We start from the raw sequence: 24,475 nt of genomic DNA, 5'->3' as shown, positions 1-24,475 counted from the left end.
TGGGGATACTCAGTTTTGAAGATATACAGTAGAAGCTTTTCTATTTTGCCCATTTGTACAGTAAAGACTAGAACGTAGATCATTGCAAAGCACATTCCCATTTTAATTCACACTTTTACCATTCCTTGCCTTTTTTATTTTGGTTCACCTATTCCGTTTTTGGGATTAGTAAGATTAGTATTCCCTTCTAGGTTTCCATTAGTTTTTGGCCACTTTGCTTTCCTTCTGCTTATCATCTTCATCTGCCAAAATTCTGGTTCTTTGATGTCCCCCACTCTTTCCAATTTGCTCTGGTCTACTAACATTTGTGAAAACAAGATGCTTTGTCTCAGCCTTGGGTTGGCTTTTGGAGCTTGCTAAATTCAGTCTCTGGGCTTTGTCTTTAACTCTTGAGTTTATTGGCATGGGACTGGGAACTCTGCTGCATTCAAGTCTGTGGATTTTACTTGCTAGCTATAAATTATTAGCTTTTTATTAAACTTCAAGCAGTCTAACCCTTAGGTTAGAGATGGACATTTTATAAGCACTAAGTCAGTATTTGCCACAGGTAAGGAATGGTTATTTTTCTTTTCTTTTTATTTTTAGAGTAGTTCAAAGATGGTTCAAAGATGCTATAGGCTGCCTAGAGAGGTGGTGGGTTTTTCATCTCTAGAAGGTGTTAAGTCTCAGCTGAATAACAACTTGGCTGAGATATATCTGAGCTCTAGATAGCCTTTAACCTTCCTTCTTATCTTGAGATTCCACAATTCTGAGTACATCTGTGACAATAAACAGACAATAAGTAATGCAGTCATGTTTAAAATACGCATTGGTCTAATAATACTATTTGCTATTCATGAGCAATGATCTACTCCATTATTAATTAGTACAAATGGCTGTACTATGAAATTAGAAATTACATCATAGGTTCTGTTTTCCATCTCTCCTTTTCAGTGACTGTCTTACACTAAGATCTCTATCTCTTACAGGTTGTGATTGTACAAACTAAACTTTATAGAAACCTGGTCTCTGTGATCTGGTTTATAGATTTAAACAATGTTTCCCTCCATTTGGGGGTTATAAAAATGCCCCTCCATTTCTAAATCCAGAACAACTTAAGTCATTAGTAACTTCCAGTTTTTTTCTGCTGTTTAAGATCATTTAGGAAAGATTCCTTTACTTTCCCTTTAATACTACTTTTCATAAAGTGTAGACACGTTAGGAATATGAAATACCAAACTTTCTAGCATCTATTTATAACATGTATTATATATACATGCATTTATGTGCATATATGTGTATAATCCGCTTGTATGGAGCATAATTCAGATTTTGCAGATGCTGAATTAACAGCACTAGCTACCATTTTGAGCACTTATGATGTGGATATGAGGTTCGGAGTTTAATCCCCTTTGGAAAATAAAGACAGGCACTACATAGCACAAATTTATCATCTGCCAAACAATTAAAAATGTACTGAAAATCACATTGGCATTGCTCGGAAATATATATTGGTGAACGGCAAATGTTTGCTGCATATCTCTTGTGCCAGATTGTACATTATAGCACTTATTAAACCAGGTCTGCTTATTGTCTCATCATGGCTCCTTTCCAATTTTTTTCCACATCTCTCTTAGTACACAGCTTGGTGCACCTAAATAGAAGTCTGTGGAAATAAATTCCATTGTATATGTATATACACACACATAAAACATGGCTTAAGCTTTGAGCTTGTGTCATCCCTTCAAATATTGTCACCAATAGATGTAAATTCTTAGAAATTGAATTTTGTTTTAATTCATTTTCTAAGACAACAAGACTCCATTTTTAGGTTTTAAGATTTAACACTTTGCTGAGAACTGCTACATAAACAACAACTAGAGAGGAAATATGTTTTGGTAAACATTTAAAATATTCAACCTTCATTATCTTCCAGATTAAATGAACCTAATTTGTAACCCACAATCAGCAAATAGGCTATGCTGAAAGATACCTAATGCGCTTTTGTTTTGTTTTGTTTTGTTTTGTTTTTGAGACGGAGTCTCGCTCTGTCGCCCAGGCTGGAGTGCAGTGGCATGATCTCTGTTCACTGCAAGCTCCGCCTCCCGGGTTTACACCATTCTCCTGCCTCAGCCTCCCGAGTAGCTGTGACTACAGGCACTCGCCACCATGCCCGGCTAATTTTTTGTATTTTTTAATAGAGACGGAGTTTCACCGTGTTAGCCAGGATGGTCTCGATCTCCTGACCTTGTGATCCGCCCACCTAGGCCTCCCGAAGTACTGGGATTACAGGCTTGAGCCACTGTGGCTGGCAAGATATCCTATTTTTTTAAACTGTTGTTAACATTTTATTAAATGCAATAATTACATTTAATTAATATTGTTAATGATTACAGTGGCCAATATTTTTAATTGAATGGTTAATATCTTCAGTCAAACAGAGTTCTTGCACTGAATTTACTAGCTGGATGTCTCAAGGAATTCAGTCTCTATAAAACTCAATTTCTTCATCAATGAAAATACTCTTAGCAGGAATATCTAGCAGAAAACAAGGAAGAACCCTAAAGAGGAGAAAGACCTGCCTATCAGGGTAACACAAGGGAGCTGGGGCTTCTTCTGTGAGCTCATTAGCCCAGAGATGGAGTGGGCACTGAGGGAAGTGACCCTCCAGTGGAGCTTTGGAAGGGTGGCTTGTATGACTCTGTGATGTGCCGGACAGCCCTTCTGCATTGAGGGTAAGATGGAGAAAGGCTCATTTCTTTCTTGGTTCTCAGGCGTCCTGGGTGGCAGGAACCCTACATAGGGGCAGCCTCTAGCTTTCTCAGCAAAATGTCAATGTATCTTCCTAAATTTCAGTCAGACAACACTATTGGTTGGCAGGTACACAGGATATAATCAAATCTCTGGCCACTGTTTTTTTCTAAAGGTATATATGGACCATTTAGTCTTTCATTTAATAAATAAGAACTCAGAAAATATTGTGAGGTTTCAGTAAAAGATCCATAGTAGAGGTTACTTTTCTTGGTATTGTTAAGAAATGTTCTTTTCAGTGAAAGCAAAATTTTCAGATTTCCAACATGTATTAATTTAATTTGCATATAAAAATTTCATACTTACTTTATTGGAAACATTTCCAAGAATGACTACTTAGTCTCTGTCCTTTAACTTAACCTAGCGACATATTTAACCTCCCTGTGATAGTTCAGAGTTTCGTTATGGGAACTGCCTTTTTGCTGTGCTGAGTGCAGCCCACTTCCAGAGGTGTGTTGACTGTAACACTAATTGGTCCTAGATCTTTACACATTTTGTTTTACCTTTTTATTTTATTTTATTATTTTATTTTTACTGACCACCTTAAGGACAGGATACACATTTTGAACATTGATGTCTGCTTGCTATTCACAGATTTCCTTTTCCCTCCTTTGCTGTTAGTCTTTCACCATTTCTTTCTGTTGCAGTGTCTGTTCTATCAGTTTCCTCTATATTTGTTGTTTATAATCTTCAAAGAATTGTGAAAACATAAGGTGAGTTTATCAGAATTTTCTCTGAATGAAGACTAGGTTATGAATTAGATCTCAAGTGGCTCTCCTATGAAGGAAGATAGAACATAGACTGCTGTCTATTTCAACAGCCCAGAGGTTGCCTACCTCCTTGTTCATAGTTTTTCACTGAATCATAGAGGTTGCTATACATGTGGCCTCAGGATAAATATAAACACAAAAGCTGCAATTATTTTGTGCCGTTATAATGGGAAAAAACCCAAGACTGTTGTATTGTTTTTAAAGGTATTTTCCTGTAGGGAATCTGATTATTGAGTGAATCTCTTCTCTGTTCTGAATTGTTGAGATTGCCAGATGAAGTTGCCTTGGATATGTAAGAGTTTTTTTTGATTATCCTTGATTTCATCATTTTGTTCCAGGAAACATGTATTTCTAGATTCATACAGGCAAAGGGAAGTAACATTTATTGAGAGTTCTCTTCATGACAAGAACTTGACTTACATTATTACATCGATCTGCACAAAATTTCTCTGGGCTCAATAATTCTTCCTCCATTCTATTAAAAAATAAACTTATTCAGGGTCACTGTTCAGGCTGAATTGTGTCCTTCCAAAATTCATATGTTGAAGTCCTAATCCCCATGACCTCAGAATGTGACCTTGTTTGAAAATAGGTCCTCACAGAAGTAATCAAGTTAAAACAAGGTCATTAGGATGGACCCTAATCCAATATGACTGGTGGTGTTCTAGGAAGTAGAAATTTGGACACAGATGACATGAAGACACAGGAAGAAGAGCCATCTATAAGCCAAGAAAAGAGGCCTGGAACAGATCTTTCTCTCATGGCTCTCGTGGCTTCTCAATGCTTTGATTTTGCATGTTCAGCCTTGGGAACTGTAAGACAATACATTTCTATCGTTTAAGCCACCTAGTCTGTGGTACTTGTTAAGGCAGCCCTAGTAAACTAAAGCAGTCACATAGTTAGTACATGACAAAGATGTATTCAAACTGAGTTCTAGTACCCAAGCATATGCATGGCCTTTTCAGTCTCTTATCTGTGCTTTTGAGTGTTCTGGGGCAGAACCATCTGGTGAATCTCGAGTTGGGCACTGGTGGGACAAGGGTGTCCTCTGCCCTCATTAATAGGCAGAAGAGAAGCTCTACGAGCTAAAAGAGCTTTGGAGAGGTGCTCTGGGGTCTCTGGTTGGCACAGCTTGAGCTGTGTCTGGAGCAAGACTGGAGCTATTTTCCTTAAGCACTCTTGCTGCCACTGCCTTAACCCTCCTTTTTGTTGGCTCCCCCTTCCCCACCCCAGGTGGAGTGAATGAAAGCAAGAACTTGGAAATGGGGACAAACTGTAATATTTTGAACAGCTGCCTTTAAAGACACAAGAGAATAAAATGATCAGAAAGGCAGGCTTCATTCACTAAGGAGAAAATAATCAGAAGCTTGGGGGCAGATAAATGTGCCCTTTATTCTGATAAGATACAGAAACTGCTCATTAAAAAAATCAATGATGATGACACAGTGAATAAATCATCTGACATGTTTAACACCCTTTAAGGTCGTATGCGTTTCATTCAAATGGATCTGAAGAGAAAAATACTCCACTGTGCACATCCATCTCTTAAGTAGCACACACTATAAACCAAATTGGAAGGATCAGTTTTAAAAGAAGATAGCTTTAAATCTTTGCAAATATTTTAAATGTCTTAGTAGCATGTTGCCTAAAAAGTGAGCCATCAGAGTTATTATTTGGTCACAAAGTATGAGCCTATATTAAATAAAGTCTCAGGTTAAGTGTCTCCAAGGAAAGACTATATTTTATAAATTATCTAGATAATTTAGAAAAGCCAACATTATATCAGAAAAATTATATTTGTAAATGATATAGATGTGTTCTCAAGCATAACAATTTGTGAGAGCTCACTCTAATAAGTCTCTAAGACCTAATTTAAACTGCTTTATTGGTGCAAAGATACTCACGGCAGGAAGTGCAAAGAAAGAAATGCCAAGGAGTGCAAAGCCTGCAGAAAGCAATCTTCCCAGCCAAGTTAGGGGAGTTTTGTCTCCATAGCCAATAGTTGTCAATGTAATCTAGAAACAAAATAAATAGAACGCGCAGCTTAAGTACTTGAGAGGAAAGTTAGGACCTATGAACAGGAGGCAAGCAACGTTTCCACTAAATCATTATTCAACAAATCTTGTTGGTGCTTTTTATTACTGTGCTTTAATTTTCCATGACGCATGACAGAACTTCTCTTTGTTTAAGGAAAAGAATAACCTACATACTTGTTCCTCCCTTATAACACAGTTTTCCGTCTTTTCTAAGTGTATTCAAAGAAAGGTTATTTAAGTAAGTGGATAACCATCAGTGATTCAGAAATGATAGCACCATGGATTTAGTACCGGATCAGTACACAGAATAATAATTTATGTTAATTTAGGCAGTCCCTTCATTACCTTGGCAGGCATTTCCTGAAGGTCTGATGTGTGCAAGGTATGTGTTAAGATTTGTAGTGGAACAAAAATGAGGGCATAGTTCTTGTCCTAAGATATTTATGGCCTAATAAGAGAAACATGCCACACATGAATAATTAAAATACACATAGAATGAGAGAGGTATTATAATGGAGGTACAAATAACCTGCTATGGGAATTCAAGGAAGAGATTAGTTATTATAAGCTTGAGGTGTTGAGGGAGCTTTACTACGGAGATGTCATCACACCTGGGCTTTGAAAGAGGGGTAACATTTTGAGAAGCAGAAATGGTAAAGAAGGTGATCTAGGGAGGGTGAAAGAGGTGGCTAGCTGCAGAGCAGTGAGAACACATAGAGTAGATTCTGAAAAGTACAAGTTGTTCAGCTGGACTGGGGCATGGTGGATTTAAAAAGGATTAGTGACTTCTTTAATTTATTTTATTAATATTTTATAGACAACAGTGTACAGATCTTTCAGTTCCTTGGTTAAATTTATTCCTAAGTATTTCAATCTTTGTAGCTACTGTAAGTGGGACTGTTCTCTTGATTTCTTTTTTGGAAAGTTTGTTGTTAGTGTATAGAAATGCTAGTGATTTTTGTGGTGTTGATTTTGTATCCTGCAACCGTACTGAATTTATTAATTCTAGCAGCTTTTTTTCTGGAATCTTTAGGGTTTTCTATATATAAGATTATGTTGTCAGCAAACAGCAACAATTTCCTTTCTTCCTTTCTTATTTGGATGTCTTTTATTTCTTTCTCTTGTCTAACTGCTCTGGGAAGGACTTCCTCTACTATATTGCATAGACGTGGCAAAAGTAGGCATCCTTGTTTTTTTAAAATCAAACAAATAATTTATTAATAATTTTTAATTTTTGTGGGTACATAGTAAGTATATGTATTTATGAGTTATATGGGATATTTTGATACAGGCATGCTATATGTAATAATGATATTAGGGTGAATGAGGTATCCATCACCTCAAGCCTTTATCCTTTGTGTTACAAATAATCCAGTTATACTCTCAATTATTTTAAAATGTACAACTAAATTATTATTGACTATAGTCACACTGTTGTACTTTCAAATACTAGATGTTGTTCCCTCTTTCTGGTTTTTTTTTTTTTGTATCCATTAGCCATCTCCGCTTCCCTCCCTGCTCACTCTCTCCACTACCCTTCTCATACTCTGGTAACCATCATTCTACTCTCTATCTCTGTGAGTTCAACTGTTAATTTTTAGCTTCCACAAATAAATTAGACCATGTGAAGTTTGTCTTTCTGTGCCTGGCTTATTTCACTTAACAAAATGAGCTCCACTTGCATACACTTACTACAAATGACAGGTTCTCGTTCTTTTTAATGGCTGAATAGTACTCCATTGTGTATATATACCACATTTTCTTTATCTGTCTGTCGATGGATGCTTGGGTTACTTCCAAATCTTGGCCATTGTGAATAGTGCTGCAATAAACATGAGAGTGCAGATGTCTCTTTGATATACTGATTTCCTTTCTTTTGGCTATGTACCTAGCAGTGGGATTGCTGGATCATATGGTAGCTCTATTTTTAGCTTTATGAGAAACCTCCAAGCTCTTCTCCATAGTGGCTAATTTATACTAATTTACATTCCCGCCAACAGTGTACAATGGTTCCTTTTTCTCCACATCCTTGCCAGCATTTGATATTGCCTGTCTTTTGGATAAAAGCCATTTTTACTGGAGTTAGATGATATATCATTGCAGTTTGATTTGCATATCTCTGATGAGTAATTATATTGAGCACCTTTTCATATACCTGTTTGTGGTTTGTAATGTCGTCTTTTGAGAAATATCTATTTAGATTTTTTGCCCATTTTAAAATTGTATTATTTTATTTTTTCCTATACAGTCGTTAGAGCTCCTTATATATTCTGGTTATTAATCCCTTGTCAGATGGATAATTTGCAAATATTTCACCCCATTCTGTGGGTTGTCTCTTCATTTTTTTGATTGTTTCCTTTGCTGTGCAGAAGCTTTTTCATGTGATGTGATCCCATTTGTTCATTTTTGCCTTGGTTGCCTGTGCTTGTGGGATATTACTCAAGAAATTCTTGCCCTGGAGAATTTCCCTCATGTTTTCTTGTAGTAGTTTCATAGTTTGAGGTCTTAGATATAAGTCTTTAATCCTATTTTGATTTGATTTTTTTCCATATGGCAAGGGATAGGGGTCTAATTTCATTCTTCTGCATATGGATATCCAGTTTTTCCAGCACCTTTTATTGAAGACACTGTCCTTTCCTCATTGCATGTTCTTGGTACTTTTGTAAAAAATGAGTTCACTGTGGATGTATGGATTTATTTCTGGTTTCTCTCTTCCGTTCCATTGGTCTATATGTGTTTTTATGCCAGTACCGTTTTGTTTCGGTTACTATATCTCTGTAGTATAATTTGAAGTCAGGTAATGTAGTTTCTCCAGTTTTTCTCTTTTTGCTTAGGATAGCTTTGGCTATTCTGGGTATTTTCTGATTCCATATACACTTTAGAACTGTTTTTTCTATTTATGTGATGAATGTCATTGGTATTTTTGATAGGAATTGCTCTGAATTTGTAGATTGCTTTGAGAAATATGGACATTTTAACAATAATGATTTATTCTAATCAATGAACATGAAATATCTTTCCATTTTTTTGTATGCTCTTTAATATCTTTCATCAGTGTTTTATAGTTTTCATTGTAGAGATCTTTCACGTCTTTGGTTAATTCCTAGGTATTTAATTTTATATGTAGCTATTGTAAATGGGATTATTTTCTCAATTTCTTTTTCAGATTATTTGCAGTTGGCATATAGAAATGCTACTGATTTTTGTATTTGATTTTGTATTCTGCAACTTGATTGAATTTGTTTATCAGTTCTAATAGTTTTTTGATGGGAACTTTAGGTTTTTCCAAATATAAGATCATATCATCTGCAAACAAGGATAACTTGACTTCTTCCTTCCCAATTTGGATGCTCTTTATTTCTCTCTTCTCTAATTGCTCTAGCTAGGACTTTCAGTACTATGTTGAATAGCAGTGGTGAAAATGAGCATCTTTGTTGTGTTCTAAATATAGGAGGAAACATCCTTGCATCCTTTGGATAAATCTCACTTGGTCATGATGGATGATCTTTTTAATGTGTTGTTGATTTCGGTTTGCTAGTATTTTGTCGAGGATTTTTGCATCAATGTTCATGAGGGATGGTGACCTGTAGTTTTCTTTTTTAAATGCATTTTTGTCTGGTTTTGGTATTAGGGTAACACTGGCCTCATACAATAAGTTTAGAAGTATTGGTTCCTCCTCTGCTTTTTGGAATAGTTTGAGCAGGACTGGTATTAGTTCTTCTTTCGTTGTTTGGTAGAATTCAACAGTAAAGCCATCAGGTCCCAGGTTTTTCTTTGCTGGGAGAATTTTTATTATGGCTTCAATCTCATTACTTGTTATTGATCTGTTCAGGTTTTGGATTTCTTCATGGTTCAATGTTGGTAGGTTGTATGTATATAGGAATTTATCCATTTCTTCTAAGTTTTCCCATTTACTGGTATATAGTTTGTCACAGTAGCCTCTAATGATCCTTTGAATTTCTGTAGTATCAGTTTTAATGTCTCCTTTTTCATCTCTGATTTTATTTATTTGGGTCTTCTCTTTTTTTTCTTAGTCTGGCTAAGTTTGCCATTTTTGTTGATCTTTTCAAAAAACAACTTTTTGTTTTGTTTATCTTTTTTTTTTTTCTTTTTAAACGGAGTCTCACTCTGTCGTCCAGGCTGGAGTGCAATAGCACAATCTCAGCTCACTGCAAGCTCCGCCTCCCAGGTTCACGCCATTCTCCTGCTTCAGCTTCCTGAGTAGCTGGGACTACAGGTGCCCGCCACCACACCCAGCTATTTTTTTGTATTTTTTTTTTAGCAGAGACAGGGTTTCACCATGTTAGCCAGGATGGTCTCAATCTTCTGACCTTGTAATCTGCCCGTCTCGGCCTCCCAAAGTGCTGGGATTACAGGTGTGAGCCACCGTGCCTGGCCTTGTTTATCTTTCATATTTTCTTTGTTTCAATTTCATTTATTTCTGCTCTGATCTTTATTTCCTTTCTCCTATTAACTTTGGGTTTGATTTACTCTTGTAGGTTGCATAATAGGTTGTTTATCTGAAGGTTTTCTTCTTTTTTGGTGTAAGCACTTATAGTTATAAACTAACTTATAGTTATAGTTATAAACTAACTTCCCTTTTAGTACTTCTTTTGCTGTATCCCATTGGTCTTGATAGGTTGTGTTTCCATTATCATTTGTTTCAAGAAATTTTGCTTCTTAATCTCTTCATTAACCCATTGGTCATTCAGGAGCATATTGTTTAATTTACATGGGTTTGTATAGTTTCCAAATTTTCTCTTGCTACTGATTTTTAGTTTCATTCAATTGTGATCAGAGAAGATACTTGATATTATTTCAATTTTCTGAATGTCTTAAGACTTGTTTTGTGGCCTAACATATGGCCTATCCTGATCTATACTTGAGAATAATCCATATGCTTAGGAGAAGTGTGTGGAGTATTCTGCAGCTGTTGGATGAAATGTTCTATAAATATTTATTACATCCATTTGGTCTATCGGGCAGATTAAGTTTGATGTTTCTTTGTTGATTTTCTGTCTGGATGATCTGTCCAATGCTGAAAGTTGGGTGTTGATGTTTCCAGCTATTATTGTCTTGGGATATGTCTCTCTCAAGCTCTAATAATATTTGCTTTGTATATCTGGGTGCTCCAGTGTTGGGTGCATATATATTTATAGTTGTTATATCCTCTTGCTGAATTGATTCCTTTATCATTATATAATGACTTTCCTTGTCTCTTTTGATAGCTTTTGTCTTGAAACCTAGTCTGTCTGATATAAGTATAGCTACTCCTACTCTTTTTTGGTTTCCATTTGCATGGGATATCTTTTTTTATCCTTTTATTTTCAGTCTTTGTGTTTCTTTATAGGCGAAGTATGTTTCTTGTAGTCAACAGATCATTGGGTCTTGATTTTTAAAATTTAATTTTAATCCATTGAATCCATTCAATTCTGCGTCTTTTGATTGGAGAGTTTAATCCATTTATATTCAGTGTTATTATGGATAAGTAAAGACTTACTTCTGCCATTTTGTTATTTGTTTTCTAGTTGTTTTGTGGTCTTCTCTTCCTTCTTTCTTTCCTTCTTCTTTTCAGTGAAAGTGATTTTCTCTGGTTGTATGATTTAGTTTCTTGCTTTTTATTTTTTTTGCGTATCCATTGTATGCTTTTTAATTTTAGGTTACTATGAGGCTTGCAAATAATACCTTATAACCCATTATTTTAAACTGATGACAACTTAACTCTGATTGCATAAACAAATAAGCAAAAAGAAAATTAATGAAAATGCTACATTTTAACTTTGTCATCCCACTTTTAAACTTTTTGTTGTTTCTACTTTATCTTATTATACTGTGTATATCTTGAAAAGTTGTTGTAGTTATTATTTTTGATAAGTTCATCTTTTTGTCTTTCTACTTAAAATATAATTAGCACAATTATAGTGCTATAATTTTCTGTTTTTCTGTGTACTTACTATTACCAGTGAGTTTTCTACCTTCAGATGGTTTCTTATTGCTCCTTAATGCCTTTTTTCTTTCAAACAAAAGAAATCCCTTTAGCATTTCTTGTAGGACAGTTCTGGTGTTGATGAAAGGCCTCAGTTTTTGTTTGTCTGGGAAAGTCTTTATTTCTCCTTTATGAAGGCTATTTTTGCCAGATACGCTATTCTAGGATAAAATATATTTTCCCTTCGGCACTTTAAATATGCCATGCCACTCTTTCCTGGCCTGTAAGGCTTCCACTGAAAAGTCTGCTGCCAGATGTATTGGAACTCCATTGTATGTTATTTATTTATCTTCTTTTGCTGATTTTAAAATCTTTTCTTTATCCTTGATCTTTGCAAGTTTATTAGTAAATGCTTTGAGGTTAAATCTGTTTGGTATTCTATAGCCTTCTTTTACTTGAATATTGCTATCTTTCTCTAGGTTTGGGAAGTTCTGTTATTATCCCTTTGAACACACTTTCTCTCTCTCTCTCTCTCCCCACCTACCTACTCTTTAAGGTCAATAACTTAGATTTGCCCCTTTGAAGCTATTTTATAGATATTTTGGGCATTTCCTTCTTTTTTATTCTTTTTTCCTTTGTCTCTGCTGACCACGTATTTTCAAATAGCCTGTCTTCATGCTCACTAGTTCTTTCTTCTGCTTGATCAATTCTGCTATTAAGGGACTCTGATGATTCTTCAGTATGTCAGTTGCATTTTTGACCTCCAGATTTTCTGCTTGATTCTTTTTAATTATTTCAATTTATTTGTTAAATGTATTTGATAAAATTCTGAATTCTTTGTGTTATGTTGAGTGTCTTTGAATGTTCTCAGCACAGCTATATTGGATTCTCTGTCTGAAAGGTCACACATCTCTGTCTCTATAGGATTGGTCCCTGGTGCCTTATTTAGTTTGTTTAATGAGGTCATGTTTTCCTGGATGATCTTGAGGTTGTGGTGTTTGTCAGTGTCTGGGCATTGAAGAGTTAGGTATTTATTGTAGTCTTTGTAATCTGGGCTTGTTTGTAGCCATCCTCCTTGGGAAGGCTTTCCTGGCATTTGAAGGGATTTCAGTATTATGATCTAAGTTTTTGGTAACTGCAGCCTTTTCTACATCAAGGGGTACCCCAAGCCCAGTAATGCTATGGTTCTTATAGACTTGTAGAGGCATCACCTTGGTGGTCTTGAATGAGATCTGAAAGAATTCTCTGGATTACTGGGCAGAGACTCTTGTTCTCTTCCTTTACATTCTCCCAAACAAATGGAGTCTCTCTTTCTCTGTGCTGAGGTGCCTGGAGCTTGGTGAGGGTTGACACAAGCAGCCTTGTGGCCACCATCACTATTAGACCTGAGGCCAGCACAGCACTGGATCTTGCTCAAGTGGGCATCCTTATTTTGTTCTGGATCTTAGAGGAAAGGATTTCCATTTTTTCACTGTGGAGTATAATGTTAGCTATTGGCTTATAATATATGGTTTTTATTGTGTTGAGGTACATTCCTTCTGTACCTAATTTGTTGAGGATTTTTATTATGAAATAAAATTTGGTCAAATGATGTTTCTGCATCTAATGAGATGATCTGCAATAAGCCAGGCACAGAAAGGTAAATACTGCATGTTTTCACTTACATGTGGAATCTGAAACAATGAAACCCATGGTAGAAGAGGGTAGTATGCTGGTTACCAGAGGCTGGGGGTTGGGGGAATGGGGAGATGATGGTCAAAGGACACAAAGCCTCAGTTAGACAGGAACAATATGTGTGTGTGTGTGTGTATATATATGTGTATATATGTAATATATATATGAGATCTATTGTACAGTGTGGTGAATACAGTTAGTAATAAGTGTATTGTGCATTTTGAAATTACTAAGACTAAATTTCAAATGTTCTTACCACAATTTTTTTTTTTGAGACTGACTCACTCTGTCACCCAGACTGGAGTGCAGTAGCACGATCTCAGCTTACCGCAACCTCCGCCTCGCAGGTTCAAGTGATTCTCCTGTTTCAGCCTCTTGAGTAGCTAGGATTACAGGCATGCACCATCACACCCAGCTAATTTTTTGTAATTTTAGTAGAGACGGGGTTTCACCATGTTGGCCAGGCTGATCTAAAACTCTTGACCTCAGATGATCCCCCTGCCTTGGCCTCCCAAAATGCTGGGATTATAGGAGTGAGTCACTGCACCCAGCCACACCACAAAAATTGATATGTATTTGAGGTGGTGGATATGTTAATTAGCATGATGTAATGATTCCACATTGTATTCATAAATCATAGCATCACTTTCTACCCCATAAACATATAACTATAATTTCTCAATTTACAATGAAAGAAAAGTAAAGGATTAGTAAAGAGAAGGTTAACTAGATATGCTAAAGCTAGGCCAGGGAATGTCTTATATCATGTCTCTCCTATGATCAAACTGCTTCAGGGGTCCCCCAAATCTCTTAGAACAAAGTCCCAGCTTCTCTCCATGACCTGCAGGGTTCTTCATGATTGACCTCAGCTAACTTCTCAGACATGGTCTTCTACCATGCTCTCTCTCATTCTGCTTCTTCCTCTTCTGCCTTGCTATTCATCAGCACACCAAGCTCTTTTTTTTTTTTTTTTTTTTTTTTTTTTTTTTTTTTGCCTCAGGATCTTTGCCCTTGCTTCTCTCTTTCTGAATTTCTCTTACTTCCAGGTCTGCATTCAGGTACCTGCTGAAATGTCAGCTCCACAGAAAACCATCCCAGATCACCTAATTTAAGCCACTTCCTGAGACTGGCTTAGTCTCCCAGCCTACATCTTTCTGCCATCCTGGAAGCCTCCTGTCCCTGAACATGGGACTCCAAGTTCTTCAGGTTTGGGACTCTTGGATCTTTGACCACAGACTGAAGGCTGCACTGTTGGCTTCCCTACTTTTAGGGTTTTGGGACTCAGATTGGCTTCCTTGCTCCTCAGCTTGCAGACGACCTATTGTGGGACCTCACCTTGTGATTATATGAGGAAACTTGGATTCAAATAATTTAAACAATTTGCTTATCAGTATACAACTATAACTTGCCCACTAGTGTGTCCTATTACAAAGTCTGCCTTTAAAACGAAAATAGAGAGGACCCACAGACCCCCTGAAGGAAGCAGATTGCTCCTGAGGGAGCTGGGAAACACCCTAAATACTGTGCAAGTATCCATGGCTGAGAGACCCACAGACAGTTCACATCACAGGACTCTGTGCAGACAACCCCCGGTACCAACCCGGAGTCTGGAAGACTTGTTGGGCGGCTAGATCCACAAGATAGAGAACAATCACTACAGCTTAGCTCTCAGGAAGCCACATCCATAGGAATAGGGGGAGAGAACTACATCAAGAGAACACCCTGTGGGACAAAAGAATCTGAACAACAGCCTTCAGTCCTAGACCTTCCCTCTGACAGAGCCTACCCAAATGACAAGGAACTGGAAACCAAAACTGGTAATATGACAAAACAAAGTTCTTTATAACTCCCCAAAAAAATCACACTAACTCACCAGCAATGGACCCAAACCAAGAAGAAATTCCTGATTTGCCTGAAAAAGAATTCAAGAGGTTAATTATTAAGCTAATCAGGGAGACACCAGAGACACGGGAAGCCCAATTTAAGGAAATCCAAAAAATGATACAAGAAGTGAAGGGAGAAATATTCAAGGAAATAGATAGCATAAATAAAAAACAATAAAAACTTCAGGAAACAATGGACACACTTATAGAAATGCAAAATGCTCTGGAAAGTCTCAGCAATAGCATTGAACAAGTAGAAGAAAGAAATTCAGAGGTCTAAGACAAGGTCTTTTAGTTAACCCACTCCACAAAGACAAAGAAAAAAGAATAAGAAAATACGAACACAGCCTCCAAGAAGTCTGGGATTACGATAGATGACCAAAGCTAAGAATAATTGGTGTTCTTGAGGAAGAAGATAAATCTAAAAGTTTGGAAAACTTATTTCAGGGAATAACAGAGGAAAACTTCCCCAGCATTGCTAGAGAGCTAGACATCCAAATACAAGAAGCACAAAGAACACCTGGGAAATTCATTGCAAAAAGATCGTCACCTAGGCGCATTGTCATCAGGTAATCTAAAGTTAAGATGAAGGAAAGAATTTTAAGAGCAGTGAGACAAAAGTAGCAGGTAACCTACAAATAAAAACCTATTAGATTAACAGCAGATTTCTCAGCAGAAACCCTACAAGCTAGAAGGGATTGGGGCCCTATCTTCGACCTCATCAAACAAAACAATTACCAGCCAAGAATTTTGTATTCAGCAAAACTATGCTTCATATATGAAGGAAAGACACAGTCTTTTTCAGACAAACAAATTCTGAGAGAATTCACCACTACCAAGCCACCACTACAAGAACTGCTAAAAGGAGCTCTAAATCTTGAAACAAATCCTGGAAACACATCAAAACAAAACCTCTTTAAAGCATAAATCTCACAGGACCTATAAAACAAAAATACAATGTAAAAAACAAAAACAAAAAACAAAAAACCAAGGTACACAGGCAACAAATAGCATAATGAATGGAATGGTACCTCACATCTCAATACTCATGTTGAATGTAAATGGCTTAAATATTCCACTTAAAATATATAGAATTGTAGAATGGATAAGAATTCACCAACCAAATACCTGCTGCCTTCAAGAGACTCACCTAACACATAAGGAGTCGCACAAACTTAAGGTAAATGGGCGGAAAAAGACATTTTTGGAATATGGACACCAAAAGCAAGTGGGAGTAGCTATTCTCATAACAGACAAAACAAACTTTAAAGCAACAGCAGTTAAAAAAGACAAAGAGGGCATTATATAATGATAAAAGGCCTTGTCCAACAGGAAAATATCACAATCCTAAACATATATGCACCTAACACTGGAACTATCAAATTTATAAAACAATTACTAATAGACCTCAGAAATGAGACAGGCGGCAACACAATAATAGTGGGAGACTTCAGTACTCCACTGACAGCACTAGACAGGTCATCAAGACTGAAGGTCAACAAAGAAACAATGGATTTAAACTACACCTTGGAACAAATGGACTTAACAGATAAATACAGAACATTCCATCCAACAACTGCAGAATACACAGTCTATTCAACAGTTCATGGAACTTTCTCGAAGACAGACCATATGATAGGCCACAAAATGAGCCTCAATACATTTAAGAAAATTCAAATTATATCAAGCACTCTGTCAGACCACAGTGGAATAAAACTGAAAATCAACTCCAAAATGAACCCTCAAAACGATGCAAATACATGGAAATTAAATAACCTGCTCTTGGATGATCATTGGGTCAAAAATCAAATCAAGATGGAAATTAAAAAATTCTTTGAACTGAATGGCAACAGTGACACAACATATCAAAATCTCTGGGACACAGCAAAGGCGATGCTAAAAGGAAAGTTTACAGCCATAAATGCCTACATCAAAAAGTCTGAAAGAGCACAAACAGACAATCTAAGGTCACACTTCAAGGAACTAGAGAAACAAGAACAAACCAAACCCAAACCCAGCAGAAGAAAGGAAATAACAACGATCAGAGCAGAACTAAATGAATTTGAAACAAACAAACAAAATACAAAAGATAAGTGAAACAAAAAGCTGGTTATTTGAAAAGATGAATAAAATTGATAGAACGCTAGCAAGATTAACCATGAAAAGAAGAGAGAAAATCCAAATTAGCTAAAGAAGAAATGAAATAGGAGATATTACAACTGACACCACATAAATACACAAGGTAATTCAAGGCTACTATGAATACCATTACACACATAAACTGGAAAATCTAGAAGAGATGGATAAATTTCTGGAAAAATACAACCCTCCTAGTTTAAATCAGGGAGAATTAAATACCTTGAACAGACCAATAACAAGCAACGAGATTGAAATGGTAGTTAAAAAATTACCAAAAAAAAAAAAAAAAAAAAAAAAAAAAAGTCTAGGACCAGACGGATTCACAGCAGAATTCTACTAGATATTCAAAGAAGAATTGGTACCAGTCCTATTGACACTATTCTACAAGATAAAGAGGGAACCCTCCCTAATTCATTCTATGAAGCCAGTATCACCCTCATACCAAAACCAGGACAGGACATAATCAAAAAAGAAAACTGCAGACCAATATTCCTGATGAACATAGATACTAAAATCATTAACAAACTAGTAGCTAACTGAATCTAACAATGTATCAAAAAGATAATCCACCATGATCAAATGGGTTTCATACCAGGGATGCAGGGATAGTTTAACATATGTAAGTCAATAAATGTGATACAGCACATAAACAGAATTAAGAACCAAAATTACATGATCATCTCAATAGATGCAGAAAAAGCATTTGACAAAATCTAGCATCCCTTTATCATTAAAACTCTCAACAAAACTGGTACGCAAAGGACATCTATGACAACAAAATGTCATAATGTAACAATGTAATAAAAGTAATAAAAGTCATCTATGACAAACCTACAGCCAACATAATACTGAATGGGGAAAAGTTGAAAGTATTCCCTCTGAGAACTGGAACAAGATAAGGATGCCCGCTCTCATCACTCCTCTTCAACATAATACTGGAAGTCCTTGCCAGAGCAATCAGACAAGAGGAAGAAATAAAGGGCATCCAAATCATTAAAGAGGAAGTCAAACGGTTGCTGTTTGCTGATGATATGAACGTTTACCTAGAAAACCCTAAAGACTCCTCCAGAAAGCTCTTAGAACTCGTAAAAGAATTCAGCAAACTTTCTGGATACAAAATTCATGTGCACAAATCAGTACCTCTTCTATACACCGACAGTGACCAAACTGAGAATCAAATCAAGAACCCAATCCCTTTGACAATAGCTGCAAAAACAACAAAAGAAAACAAAACAAACAAAAAAAATCCACAAAACTCAGGAATATACCTAACCAAGGAAGTGACATACCTCTAAAAGGAAAACTACAAAACACTGCTGAAATAAATCATAGATGACACAAACAAATGGAAACACATCCAATGCTCATGGATGGGTAGAATCAATATTGTGAAAACGACCATACTTCCAAAAGCAATCCACAAATTCAATGCAATTTCCATCAAAATACCACCATCATTCTTCACAGAATTAGAAAAAACAATGATAAAATTCATATGGAACCAGAAAAGAGCCCACATAGCCAAAGCAGGACTAAGCCAAAACAAACAAACAAACAAACAAAAATAAACAAGACAACCAACCAACCAAACAACAACAACAAAAACAAAAAAACCCAACCAAATCAGGAGGCATCACATTACCTGATTTCAAACTACAAGGCCATAGTCACCAAGACAGCATGGTACTGGTATAAAAATAGGCACAGAGACCAATGGAACAGAATAGAGAATCCAGAAATAAACCCAAGTACTTACAGCCAACTGATCTTCGACAAGCAAACAAAAACATAAAATGGGGAAAGGACACCCTTTTCTTTTTCTTTTTTTTGAAACTGAATTTTATTTTTTTTAACTATACTTTAAGTTCTGGGGTACATGTGCACAAAGTGCAGGTTTGTTACATAGGTATACATTTGCCATGTTGGTTTGCTGCACCCATCAACTTGTCATTTACATTAGGTATTTCTCCTAATGCTATCCCTCCCCCAGCCCCCTACCCCGCAACAGGCCCTGGTGTGTGATGTTTCCCTCCCATGTCCATGTGTTCTCATTGTTCAACTCCCACTTACGAGTGAGAAAATGTGGTGTTGGATTTTTGTCTTCTTGTGTTACTTTGCTGAGAATGATGGTTTCCAGTTTCATCCATGTCCCTGCAAAGGACATGAACTCATCCTTTTTTATAGCTGCATAGTATTCCTTGGTGTATATGTGCCACATTTTCTTTATCCAGTCTATCATTGATGGGCATTTGGGTTGGTTCCAAGACTTTACTATTGTGAACAGTGCTGCAATAACACATACATGTGCATATGTCTTTATAGTAGAATGATTTATAATCCTTTGGGTATATACCCAGTAATGGGATTGCTGGGTCAAATAATATTTCTAGTTCTAGATCCTTGAGGAGTTGCCACACCATCTTCCACAATGGTTGAACTAATTTACACTCCAACCAACTGTGTAAAAGTGTTCCTATTTCTCCACATCTTCTCCAGCATCTGTTGTTTCTTGACTCTTTAATGATCGACATTCTAACTGGCTTTAGATGGTATCTCATTGTGGTTTTGATTTGCATTTCTCTGATGACCAGTGATGATGACCATTTTTTCATAATTTTGTTGGCTGTATAAATGTCTTCTTTTGAGAAGTGAAGGACACCCTTTTCAACAAATGGTGCTGGGATAATTGGTTAGCCACATGTAGGAGAATGAAACTAGATCCTCATCTCTCACCATATACAAGAATCAATTGCAGGTGGATTAAGGACTTAAATATAAAGCCTGAAACTATAACAACTCTAGAAGATAACATTGGAGAAACCCTTCTATACATTGAGTAAGGCAAGGATTTCAACACTAAGAACCCAAAAGCAAATGCAATAAAAACAAAGATAAATTGCTGGTACTTAATTAAGCTAAAGAGCTTTTGCATGGCAAAAGAAACAGTCAGCAGAGTAAACAGACAACTTACAGAGTGGGAGAAAATCTTCACAATCTATACATTTGACAAAGGATGAATATCCAGAATCTACAATGAACTCAAACAAATCAACAAGAACAAACAATTCCATCGAAAAGTGGGCTAAGGACATGAATAGCCAATTCTCAAAAGATGATATACGAATGACCAAGACACATGAAAAAATGCTCAACATCACTAAAGATCAGGGAAATGCAAATCAAAACCACTATGTGATACCACCTTAGTCCTGCAAAAATGGCCATAATAAAAAAGTGGAAAAACGGTAGATGTTGGTGGAGATGCGGTGAACAGGGAACACATCTACACTGCTGGTGGGAATGTAAACTAGCACAACCACTATAGAAAACAGTGTGGAGATTCCTTAAAGAACTAAAAGTAGAACTACCATTTGATCCAGCAATCTCACTATTGAGTATCTACCCAGAGGAAAAGAAGTCATTACATGAAAAAGACACTTGCACATTCATGTTTATAGCAGCACAATTCACAACTGCAAAAACATGTAACCAACCCAAATGCCCATCAATCAATGAGTGGATAAAGAAACTGTATAAATATACATATTTATACACACATGATGGAATACTACTCAGTCATAAAGAGGAATGAATTAATGGCATTTGCAGCCACCTGGATGAGATTGGAGACTATTATTCTAAGCAAAGTAACTCAGGAATGGAAAATCAAACATCCTATGTTCTCACTCATAGGTGGAAACTAAGCTATGAGGATGCAAAGGCATAAGAATGTCACAATGAACTTTGGAGACTCAGGGTGAAAGGATGAGAAGGAGGCGAGGGATAAAAGACTACCAATAGGGTGCAGTGTATACTGCTTGGGTGATGGGTGCACCAAAATCTCACAACTCACCACAGAAGAACTTACTCATGTAACCAAACACCACCTGTTCCCCAATAACTTACAGAAATATAATCACTGGGGAACACTGTATAATAATAACAGTCATTTTCTCATAAAGACAAAACAAAACCCCACGGAAATCAACAACAACAAAAAAAGCTACTTCCCAACCGTTTCCTAAATCCTTATTCTGTTCATCTTTATTCACAGAATGTATCAATACCTGAAATGATATTGTATATTGATTAAATTGTTTATTGTTTGCCTTCCCAACTAGAAAGTAAATTACACGTGGGTTGGGACTTTATCTTACTGCTGAATCCAAGCACCTTGTACAGTGATTGGCATACAGTAGTCACTCAATATATATTTACCGAATAAAGGAATGAAAGCCCTATGGGTGGGATAAGGATTCTGCTCTCTTGTTTTGCAGCCCAGAAATACTGATGGAAGGTTTTTGTAAGCAAAGTACATAATGTGATCAGAGTGGTGCTTTTAGAGACTGAAATTATGGCAGCAAATGTACAGGAGAGATTGAAATAGGAAGAAATGAGAGGTGCAGAGACCAGTTAAGACACTGTGAGAGTGGAGAGTAAAGAGAAATGTTTAGGAAGTTCAATAGAAATAAATTTATTGATTGAGGTAAAAGGAAAGACTAAGTCAACAGTGACTTGAAAATTTCAAGTGGGAAGATGGTTGCATCATAAATAAAAGTATTATAATGAAAAAGAGAAGGTTTTGGAGCAAAGGTGAAGAGTTTAGTTTTGCAAATAATGGTTTTTCAAATGTCAGTATGACTAATGCAGAAATGTCTAGCAGGAACTGAGAATGAGAGCTTGAGTACTGAGAGAGAAATTTGGTTTGGCATGAAATTTGGGTTTTAGAATCAGTAACAGGGTGACTGTTAAAGCTGTGTGCATAACTGAGATTACAAAAGGTACACAGAAGGGGTCCAGGGACACCTCAAGAAACACAGACATTTAAGGAATGGAAGGAAAAGGAAAGTCAGAAAAGAATGTCTTTGGATATCATGGTTTTCAAGTTTTTCAAAAGTAGAACAGTTGGGAAAGGGTTATATAAATGGAAACTCAATAGAGAATGGGGAATTTCACAAAAGAACAGGTAATCCCTGATGTCACAGCCTAATAGAAAACAAGGACAATGAGGCTGGGCACGGTGGCTCATGCCCGTAATCTCAGCACTTTGGGAGGCTGAGGCAGGTGGATCACCTGAGGCCAGGAGTTTGAGACCAGCGTGGCCAACATGGTGAAACTCCATCTCCACTAAAAATATAAAACTTGCCGGGTGTGGTGGTGCATGCCTGTAATCCCAGCTACTCAGGAGGGTGAGGCAGGAGAACTGAATGAACCTAGGAGGTGGAGGTTGCAGTGAGCCAAGATCACACCACTGCACTCCAGCCTGGACAACAAGAGCAAAACTCCATCTGGAAAAAAAAAAAAAAAAAGAAAAGAAAAGAAAAAGAAAAAGAAAACAAGGACAATGAGCATTGAGAAAAGAGACTGAATATGGTGGAGCCAGGTGGTCACTGGCAATCACTGAGAAAGTGTTTGCTCTGGTCATGCCACCTTACCTGAGCTTTGAAAGAGGGGGAAGAATTCGGAAGTAGAAATAATAAAGAAGGAGACAAACCCTATGGTGCCAGACCTCTCAGAAGCATTCAGCTCAGCTGGCCACCCCTTTCTGGAAGCACTCTTCTCTTCACTTTCAGGGTTTTCTCTTTATATCCTTGGTGGCTCTTTTTCTGTGGCTCCTCTTACCCTTTTCAACCTTTGGACACTGGATTTTTAAGGTTTTGTTCTAGGTCTTTTTCTTCTTTTAAAGATTGTATTCTTCTTAGACTTTCCTTTCTTTTCTATCCCCTCTTTTTTCTCTCTTTCCAGGTGATCTTAAATGTTCTCATAGATTTAAATGCCACTTTTATGCTAAATATGCCAAATTTATACCTCTAGGCCAGGACACTTTTCTGAGTTCCCAATTCACATATCTGCAGTTGACAGTTCCATTTAGATGTCACATAGTCATTTAAACTTAATGTATCTAAAACAGAACTCTTATTTCTACCACATATATTCCTTCCTGTCTTAACCAAGAGCTCCACAAATCTATCCACTTGCTCATGTCAGAAGCCAAAGAATCATCCTAATTATTCATTTTCCCTCACTCGCCCCACAGAATCTATCAGCAAGTCCTGTTGATTCCATCTCCTTAAGTTTTTGCAAATTCACCCCCCTTACTCTGTCTTTGCTGCCACCATGGTAGACCAGGCTGCTACAGTAGCCTCTTAATTGCTCTCTCTGCTTTCGCTTTTGCTTTCCTCTAGTTCCTTGTTCATATACCTGCAAGGGGTATCATTTTCTTATTTCCATCTAAAAATTCTTCAATGGCTAGCTGTTGAATTCCAAATAAATTCTAAGCTACTAATTAAGCCGTCTCCGCCTACCTAAGATCATCTTGATTTTACCCTTGCTCACTGCACTTTAATGACAGTGGCCTTTCGGCTCCTCAAACAAGCCAGGATCTTTCTACCTCAGGGCCTTTGCGCAAGCTGTTCCCTCAGCTGGAATTACCATTTTCCTCACTCTTCCAAGGGCTCCTTTTCATCCTTCAGGTCTTATCCAAAATAGTTCCTCACTGAAGAGGCCTTCTCTGCCTATCTTCAGTAGGGTCTCTGATTACTCTTTATTTCAGCTCCTTGTTTCTTAATAACGTTAACATGAGTGATAGTGTGTTGTATTTTTCTTTGGGTAGCGATTCTTATTTCCTTAACTAGAAAGTGGAACCTCAGCTTACTCTTTATTTCCCTAACATCTAGCATAATGCTTGCCACAAAGTGAGAGAAACTCACTAAATATTTAGTAAATAAATGAATAATACTTTCAAAACATTGGCAACAACTGGAGTGAGATGCAGAGGGCAAGAACTCCCAGGAATCTCTGACTTGAGAGGAGGCTTTTCAGGATGTACTTGTGCATATTTGCAGAGAGGGTGAGACCGAAGAGGGAAGGGGGGGGCGGCTTCCTGATGAGGTAAAGTACCCAAAAAGGAATCGGGTTAAGGACACAGTTGGAGGGGTTAGCCCAGGCAGTGTGAAAGGGCAGTGCTTCCACGGTGGGGGTATGATGTGGCCTCAGTATGAGTGGAGGGAAGGATTAGGAATGCTTACGTCCGTCCTTTCAATTATAGACAAGGAGAAGGTGCGACCATGTGTGGGGAGTCAGAGGCTTGGAGTAGGCAAAAAGACACGGGCTGTGAAGGTCTGAGAAGGGGTCAAGGACAGGTTAATAAGAAGTCTGCTGGTTGGAAGAGCTCATCCAATGTCAGAGAGAGGGAATTTGTAGTAGGACTTTACAGGAGCCAAATTAATCTAATGTTACCAGCAGTATTAATATGGG

General features: G+C 37.1%; 1 protein-coding gene across 4 annotated transcripts in view; it reads right to left on the bottom strand.

Moving 5' to 3' along the window:
- KCNQ5 (potassium voltage-gated channel subfamily Q member 5) overlaps nucleotides 1–24,475 on the bottom strand; it is a 573,789-nt gene that overhangs the window by 91,185 nt on the left and 458,129 nt on the right. For 3 of the 4 annotated variants that reach the window (XM_008013505.3, XM_008013506.3, XM_073006155.1), the window contains exon 6: nucleotides 5,465–5,575. The exons of the other annotated variant lie outside the window; for it this stretch is intronic. In XM_008013505.3, the coding sequence (XP_008011696.1) occupies nucleotides 5,465–5,575 (111 nt within the window). The remainder of the gene's footprint in view (nucleotides 1–5,464; nucleotides 5,576–24,475) is intronic. 4 annotated transcript variants of the gene reach the window in all.

This window comes from Chlorocebus sabaeus, chromosome 17, assembly GCF_047675955.1.
Source record: "Chlorocebus sabaeus isolate Y175 chromosome 17, mChlSab1.0.hap1, whole genome shotgun sequence".
Classification (NCBI taxonomy): domain Eukaryota; kingdom Metazoa; phylum Chordata; class Mammalia; order Primates; family Cercopithecidae; genus Chlorocebus; species Chlorocebus sabaeus.
The sequence above is the reverse complement of the archived record's forward strand: the minus strand, read 5'-3'. Positions and strand labels throughout refer to the sequence as shown.